We start from the raw sequence: 8,636 nt of genomic DNA, 5'->3' as shown, positions 1-8,636 counted from the left end.
GTTTCTAAAATTACAAAAAAACATCTGCTCATAGCACATGATTATTTTTATTACATCAGTATATTTTCTGTCTTTAATACATCAATTTACATGACATTATAAAATTAGAATTATCTGATCAATTTCACATTTACAAGAAGAGGGGAAAAAGCAACACGTGTGAGTTGATTGTGATATTAGATGGAGCCGAGCGGCCCCTGATGTGGTAAACTGATCTGTTTATGAGTCTTTAAAGAAAGATGAGCAGCATAAGAAAAAAAAAGCACTCTCTTTGATAAAATTGACTTTATTCTCCCGTTCTGTACATTTAGTTTGGCTTTGATAAAAAATATTTAATCTCCATTTGCTGCAGGAGTACACTTCAGTCTTCAACCACTATGATTTGTGGGGGAAAAAGTGAAACATCCTGGTTGTTCAAGCCCACAACGGGAAATAATGAGCAAAAAGAAAGTGTTAGTGACCAATCGAGAGGAAAAATAACATTACATCCGCCTTGATAAATGGCTCAGTTGATAATCCTTAATGTTTCATAAATATACCTGCATTTTACAGAATATTCTTCTTAAAGTGGCTCTGTCATATCTACAGTACGACCTATGATTATGCAGTCATCATGAGAAGCCTAGTATATGGATCTATGTATGTACATACCTAATACTTCTGAAAGCTTATCCTCCCTGAAATCAAAGCTAAGTGTTTCTCTACAGCAGCACAACAAGGGTTTATGGGTAAATAGCTTCATGGGTTATATTCCTTCAGACCAGATGGCTATCGGACAGTTTGCATGAACCTCTTCCTTAAATATGTGGAAGACACTTCCTATTACACACTAACCTAGATTACATTTCCAAAGCATATACTGAAGGCAATGTGCTGAATTAGGATGAGAAACAAAGCAACTGAATGGTAATAAAGTGTTTGTGACAAAGCAACTGAACTGCAAAAGCTGACACTACTCTGAACACTACAAGGCAAACAATATCGTCTCCAAGGCAGCTTTCAATCATGGTCCGTATGGAAACTAGAGTTAGCAGTAAATGAAAGGGAAGTGCACTGTTATCGGAATAAAGCATTTCCACAACAAAATAGTATATTCATTAAAACTTGTACAAATACCCCACCCCCTTTCCATTGTCAACAGCAACGTGTCCGCTACATGTGTTCTCATTTTACTGTTTACTAAATGCAGCCAGAAAGGTCCGACGGTGTCCCATTCAAACAGCCTTGTAAATTAAAACTACTGTGTGCAACCTAATATCTATTACCATTAATATTGTGAACTAGTTTGCAGAGAAGAAGGACACTTAATAATACCAGTTTAATCTAGGCATGGATAAACAACTTCCTACTATATATTAACCTTATTATTACCAAAGGCTTAGACTGCTTTACTGACATCCAGCCTCATATATTCACTACATCTTATTGAGCTTCATGATTATGTGCAAACAGAGTAATTTGAGAAAATGCGCATTCAGGTAGTCCATTAAATTAGGAAACTCATGTCCCACTTTACTATGAGCTCGATCAAAAGAGTGTTTAAACAGTTTGTGAAATATGCTTAATTTCTTACCGACACTAAACACTAGATATGACACTTTTTTTCTGCGGGTTAGCTATGAAGTTTTAGCAGCTATTCAGCTTAGTTTAGCTAGCGTGGCTCTGACCAGATGTGGTTATGCTTTTTGTACGTCTTCATCTTTGAGCTAAGATATCTAGCTCTGCTCAGCGACTGTAGCTACCCGTCTACTGGCAGAAGCCGTACAGTTAACAGCGGAGAAAGGATTTACTCTTCTCAAACATTTATGCCAGAAAGTACATTTGCATAGCGAGTGTCTTAAGAGATTTGCGTTCTTTTTTTAAATCAGCTTCCTGTTTGAACAAAGTTTATCAGCCAAACGCCTGTAATTAAAATATGAAGTGATAGCACTGATATGAGATGATATTGTGTAATTGTGCTGTCCCAACCAAGCGGACTCCTTTGTGTTCGTTCTTCTTTAATGGAGGACCAGAATGTGCGCTGTGACTGGATATAATGTGCTTTGTAGGACGAACACTGGCCTTACAGCGTTGTGCTTGTGGTGACGTTGCCCCCACCCCCCCAAATGATCCTCCCCGTACAACTCACAGTCTACTGTATTTTGCCACCTTAACACTTCAGCAGTGATTCCAGCCTCCCCCCTCATGATGCTTCCCTCATACGCACTAATAGACTGTGTGATGCTGTATACGAAGGACAGCGCTGCAGTGTTAGACTCTTCACAGTCTGCTGCCACTTCCTGTGACTTCCACAGCGTCATTTCCTGTGCAAAAAAAAAAAGTCTCTCCACGTCCAGTCCACGCTGAGACAGCAGTTTGTTTTAATAAGTCTGCAGCAGTTTCTTTTGTCTCAGTTTATTCCGATTGACTGCACCCTCGGGCATTACCCTGTGCCTACTTTAACTCCTGCCGCAGTTTAAACACTTGTAGAGGCTCCTGTGATTGGTCAGTTTCGGGTCATGTCCCAAACAAAGAGCATTGGATGCGATCGCGTCACTCTTTGGCCCTTGGGATCAGACTCACTGGATCTTACTCGGAGTTTTTTGAGTTTTCTTCATTTACTCTGGTTTAAACCCCATCATCACACGGCCTGACGAACACTGCTCCGGGTGGAAAGGCGTTTCCCTAGATTCACATTATTATATCAAATTAATCCAACCAATGTATGTCCCTGTGTGTGTCTATATGAAGAACTTTACATCGCTGTTGTGGTTGTTGTTGTTGTTGGCGACACTGAAGCGGTTGGGGAGGACCCTCATCTTCATGGTCCCGTCAGCGCCGCAGGAGAAGATGTGATTGGCCGGTCCCACCTCGATCTGCATGACGCCGGTGCCGAGGTTTCTGAAGAGCGACTGGCGAGCGTGCTCATTGGGAAAGTTGTAGAGCGGACACTGTGAGGCCAGGCTCCAGATCTGGGAGAGAGGGGAGGAAGGGTGAGGTTAACAAAGCGATTTTTTTAGAAAGTGCAGCATGTTGAAAAACCTCTGATGATAAACTCAGAGCTCGGCCCAGCAGTGCATTCACTTGCTAGTGGGACGGTCCAGTTTCCCATGTTACTTATATATCAGGATGAGGACAATTCTATCATAGGTTGAGTATGATTAAGACTTATGTTCCAGCAACCAGCGAAATGTCTCTTCCTCCCCCAATTTTAACTTAGTTTGAAAATGTCCTTCCTATTAAGCTAGTTGTTGTCCCACAACGCAAACGGAAAGGATTTTGAGACTCAGGAATTAGCCTCATCTCATGTTCTTATCCTGCTCTGTTGAATAGCCAAATCTGATTGGTCAGCTGCGGCATTATATTGTCAGTTATTCATTTTTTTATAGCTGACCCCTTCTACAAAAAACAAACCGTTTCTAAGGAGTCAGTTTGACCTCAAAACACAGCGAGCAAACGTATTAGTTCAGGAAAAGCAATAAAAGCATTTTAATTATTTTGTTTCAAATGATCGCTTTCTTCAGTAGGCAGCCATGTAAAAGTGGGTACTACTGCTCACCCCTTATGGTTTATTTCATGCATTTGTTACAAAAGTGCAATAATGTCCTAATAATTGTAGCATGCAATATTTAACAACACTATACATTTACTTCCAGGTACATATCAATATTTTCAAGTTAGCCTAAGACAAATGCACTTGAAAAAACCCCCATTTAAATATACCCAACATAACTTTTACACATTTGCGACGTGCCTTCAAAGATGTACATCTCCAGGGAACCCCGTTAGCTCTGAGCCACTTGCAGTGTGACTGGTATTCCCGGCCTGGGAGCTTTATTATTTGATAAGGTATTTCAAAGACTGAAGTATGTTCATCTTAGTTAAATTTCCACTTTCATGGAGTCTCTCATCAAACATTCTATATACTAAGAAATGTGCAGCTCCCCCACGCTAGATTTTCAATTCGCTGATATACAATTAATGGCTTCAGATAGAGAAGTTTCTGATAGCAACCATCCAGGATAAAAGTCCTATGAATGTCGAGCTGATGTGCGCTGCACCATTTCTCGTTCATCTGCAGTGTCACCCTTGGAGTGACAGCGGTGTGATCCTCGCCAACACATTTCAGTCAGAAAGATGAAAGACCGGCTCTGTGGAAATATAATAGCTGCAGACCGACACCTCTCCTGCCTGCTCAGTCAGGACTCTTTCCTTGGCGCTCTAACTGCGTCACGCTGCTTTCACCTTACACTTCAGTCCCCGTCATTCCTTGGCGCTCTAACTGCGTCACGCTGCTTTCACCTTACACTCCAGTCCCCGTCATTCACAGCGCCGGCCCAGCAGGCGGTTAATCATAAGCGCGACATTTGTTTGAATGACTTTGATAGGGCTCAGTGTCTCCAGGGATGGATGTGCGACATCTGACTGTTGATGTGGAGGAGAGGGAGAGACGTTCGCACTCCTGGGACCCAACGCCCTGCAGGACTATTCTGACAGGTACGGATAACTTGTGTTGAGGATTTATAAAAACTGTTTCTGGAATCCAAGTTTTTACAAACGACTGCTCCCAGTGAGACAAAATAATGACTTTCTGGACTAAAATGACAATCCTTTCGGGGAGATTTTAATAAAAGTAATTTAGGAACGCCCCCTGCCTCAGTCTGAAAGGACCAACCGAATCCCCCCCAACTGCTCCCTGGCACTGGAATACTGGCAGCCCTTTCGCTCTACCAGCCTTTCATCAATGCATAGGTCCTGTTTGTGTGTGTGTGTGTGTGTGTGTGTGTGTGTGTGTGTGTGTGTGTGTGTGTGTGTGTGTGTGTGTGTGTGTGTGTGTGTGTGTGTAATTGTTTATTACCAATAGAGTGAAAATCTGGATTTCCCCACAGGGATTAATAAAGGCCCATTTTAAATCCTAATCTTAATGAAATATACATCCCAAAATGTCAAATGGTTTCCACTCAGCCGTTTTGAATACCTTAATGTTGCCCTCAGCTGATCCACTGATGAAGCAGTCCTCGGTGGGATCGACAGCCAGAGCTTTGACGGGGGAGTCGTGAGCCTGGAAGCTCTGACGCTGGTGCCGGTGGGCGAGCTCCAGGACGCTGATCCAGCCCTTCCTCCCCCCTGTGATGAGCAGCTGCTGCCTGGAGGCCATCAGGAGCACGGTGGCTCCAGACTCGTGGCAGCAGAACGCTGAGGAGAGGTAGAGAGAAGGATGGGATGTTTGTACTTGAAGATCATACTTGGAATAAGGAATGGGAATTAGGTTTATTTTTTAATGACTTTGTCTGCCCTTTTTCTTTCAGAATAAAAAACAAACGTCTTAGCAGATGTCTTTAATTTGTTTGTTTTGTTCCACCAACAGTCCCAATCCAATTACTACTGCAGTATATGAACACCTTTTTATTTTATTTTAATTAAATATTCACATTTGAAAGGGTAGAGGTTGTTTTGATTTTCGCTTGAAAAACCCTTTTATTATTAAATGAATATCAGCAGATGGCTTTAGCTGATTCCTGAAATAAGCAGTTTAGTTGAACTGCATCTTACCATGCACCAGGCTATTGGCAGGAGTCACCAGCGTGTCCCAGAGACACACGTTCCTGTGGATTCGAGAGAATTACAATATTATTAGCCAATCAGGGCAGGCCATTATCACCGCTGGTCACAGCACCGTGGAGCTGAACTCAAACGAGTCCGCAGTTCATTAGAAGTTCATGAAACAGAATTCAATTGAGGCGACAGTTTTTAAATTCTCGTCATACCTGTTGTCTGTTGAGAGTCCTGCAGTGGCAATGAGGGAGGAGGAGCCCACGAAGACAAAGTCGTTTGCTGTCTTGTTATGGCAGTGCAACGTCTGTCAGAGAGGAGCAAAGAAGACGCTTATCGACAGTAAGAGAGAAGCAGGAGAAGAAAAAATAAGAAAAACAAGAAGGAAGTGCGGGAAGACCAAGAAGGTTTTGAAAGAGACATTCGAAAGACTCATCGGCTCAGTTGGTCTCTTACCAGGTATGGTTTAGGAGCGGTCCCACTCGTATTGGTCTGCCAGAGACTCAAACCTCCATCAGCATCCACGATACCAAACTAAAAACGACATTCAGAGAGCCATTATCAGACTTTGCTAAAATTAAGTTAGATAATCCTTTATGTGACATCGGAGAGAAATCATCATACTGTCCTCTTAATGTGTTTGCGTGACTTGGAGTGTTCTCAGACTATCTTCCAAAAGACGTCAACAGCGACTAAGTTCAAACAGCACTCACATAAACTAAAATCAAACTCTGATAGTCCTTCCAATTTCTTTTTCCAAAGCATATTTCACTGTTTTGGCTGGAGAAGATGGTACTGGCACAGGAGAAGCACCATCTGAGAAAGTTATCAGCTCGAGGTGGGGGGGGGGGCCTGAGTTAAGAGCAGTTGAATCACTCGGCTGAATAACAAAGTGTGCTCGAGCCAAACCCCCCCACTGTGGTTTGTGCCTGAACGGCTAAATCAGACCTTACATCACAAGGCGGTTATGTTGCAAAGCTAAGAATAGTCTGTCTCCAGGGTGGTGGAAGTTACGTATTTATGGTGTCACCTTGTTTCCCTGGTGGTTGAATCGTATTCGGGTGACTCTGGAGTTGCCTGGACTCCTGAAGCAGATGATCTGCTGGGAGTGACCCCACTCGAACATCCGCACGCTTCCATCCTGTGCCCCCGTCAGGTCTGAAATACAGGGAAATGTGTTTATCTGTGCATCTCAGCGAGAATTCTGGTCCAACATGAGTCCCCCGAAATCATCTATTGTGTAATTGATAAAGGAAATGGTCCTTTCTTTTTTACGTACTGGGAATTATCCCACCAGAAAAACAATTAAATGAATCCCCACTCTGCAGCTTGACTGAATATCTACACTTGATAAACTTGTTTTCATCCCCTGAAGGCCCCTTTAATATCAGAGATATAATGTCCTTATCGCAGGTTGAATATGCATTCACTCTTCTCATCCACTGACAGAGTTGTACTTACAGTATGGCAGTGTGGGATGGGAGGTCATCCTTCTCACATTGTTGATATTTCTCTTAATCATCTGGGAGAAGGAAAGTGAAACGGAGGAGAAGATGTTTAGTAAGCCAACTTTAGTAGAAAAAAACATAAAACTTTATTATGTCAACGTAAGTTCTTTACAACAGAGAACTATGTACCAGAAAACACTTAGACAATATTACTCTATACTAAAGCTCTTATCACACATCATTATTCCACTGCAGGCTTCCTCTCTGTTAGACCAATGGCTCGTGCTAATGAGTTTCCATTAAGTTTTATGTAAATGTTAAAAGTGCCCTAACATTTACCCAACAAGGTCTAAAAAAAACGGCTCATCTGTAGGTAAAATCCACTTAATGAGGTCGGAAAAGCAAGTCTTAATTATGCCAAAGCACATATATAATGCTGCATTACAGTTACAGCATAAATGCATGGTTGCTCCATCATCATACCGCATAAATTGTCTTAATGAAGTGAAGCTCTTATTTTCTGTCCTGTGTTTTGACTGGTGGCCCAGAAAGGCAGACATCGCAAGGATTTGATTTATTGTTGTGTGTAAATGTATTGTGCTCCAACATTGAGCGCACTGCCTGACTGGTTGGTGAAATAATTAGGATGCAGAGTGGCACTAACTGTCCGGTCTGCTTTTCACGATCAACAACGCGCTGGTTAACATCAGCACATGACTCACTGCTGAGACACTGCTACCACCAAAATAAAACCAATACCCCTAATTACTGCTAATGCCAGATTTTTTTGCTCAGTAAAACGGCTTTTACAGATGTCAATGTATAAGTGACAGAAGTTAGGACGTGGTGCCTTCGAGCTGTAGCAGTCAGCGGCATCTGTGTTACTTTGTGAGTCATTGAAGGAAGTTAATGTTAGCAGCCTTCTGTTCAACTGAGGCCAGATTAAAATGAATTATTGATTAAAGTTGTTTAAACTGCTTTGAGGATTTTGCTTCAAGTACAAATAAGGTTAGATCCAGAGCAACAGACATCATTCATCGAGTATACTAAACCTGTGGAAGTAATAATGCTCATTTTTTTTCAAGGTTTAGTTTAACTCCATTCTGCATTACCTTTACTTAGTTTACCTTTAAGTTAGATTCATTTCCAAATTACAACAGTTGAGGATCAATTTGATTATCATTTATTAGTATTTTTATTACTACTATTTTTGGCTGTTATTTTATAATGTCATGATAGTTTTATCCGTGGCATGGTAATCTTAGACTTGGCTGATGAACAGGACATTTGTTGTGAAATGGAAGACACTCTCTTAACACATCCACCTACAAAGGTGCCATGTGCGGCAAGATGCTTTGTGAAATATATAATATGTCAGGTATGTAAATATGCAAATCACTAAAGCATAATTAGACACATGGGGCAAAACCACGGCTCAGGTACAGTATCTCACAACTTTAGGTGAAGAGCTGCTCACCACGGCTGCACCCCGGCCGGTCTGCACCCCGCCCAGCCACGGCATGTTGATGGGGGTGCCTGGGGTGCTGTGAGTGTACGGCGTGGTGCCGTGGATGGTGGCGAAGTCATCGCGTGCATGCACTACCAGGAAGTCATCGGACACACTGCAGGGGACAAAAGATAAGGTTATATTGTGAA

The 8,636-nt window shown here is 42.1% G+C and overlaps 1 protein-coding gene across 4 annotated transcripts in view; it reads right to left on the bottom strand.

The window, feature by feature from the left end:
* Positions 1-28: 28 nt before the first annotated feature.
* The window catches only part of LOC134873783 (dmX-like protein 1), a 49,772-nt gene continuing 41,164 nt past the window's right edge, over positions 29-8,636 (bottom strand). For all 4 annotated transcript variants that reach the window (XM_063897637.1, XM_063897640.1, XM_063897639.1 and 1 more), the window contains 8 exons: positions 8,458-8,602; positions 6,994-7,054; positions 6,563-6,690; positions 5,989-6,066; positions 5,748-5,839; positions 5,533-5,585; positions 4,958-5,175; positions 29-2,951 (listed from right to left, as the gene is read on the bottom strand). In XM_063897637.1, coding sequence (XP_063753707.1) covers positions 2,721-2,951; positions 4,958-5,175; positions 5,533-5,585; positions 5,748-5,839; positions 5,989-6,066; positions 6,563-6,690; positions 6,994-7,054; positions 8,458-8,602 — 1,006 coding nt within the window. In that variant the 3' untranslated portion in view covers positions 29-2,720. The remainder of the gene's footprint in view (positions 2,952-4,957; positions 5,176-5,532; positions 5,586-5,747; positions 5,840-5,988; positions 6,067-6,562; positions 6,691-6,993; positions 7,055-8,457; positions 8,603-8,636) is intronic.

This window comes from Eleginops maclovinus, chromosome 12 (genome assembly GCF_036324505.1).
Source record: "Eleginops maclovinus isolate JMC-PN-2008 ecotype Puerto Natales chromosome 12, JC_Emac_rtc_rv5, whole genome shotgun sequence".
In the NCBI taxonomy this organism is placed as follows: domain Eukaryota; kingdom Metazoa; phylum Chordata; class Actinopteri; order Perciformes; family Eleginopidae; genus Eleginops; species Eleginops maclovinus.
Note: the sequence above shows the minus strand (reverse complement) of the source record. Positions and strands in the feature narration are given on the sequence as shown.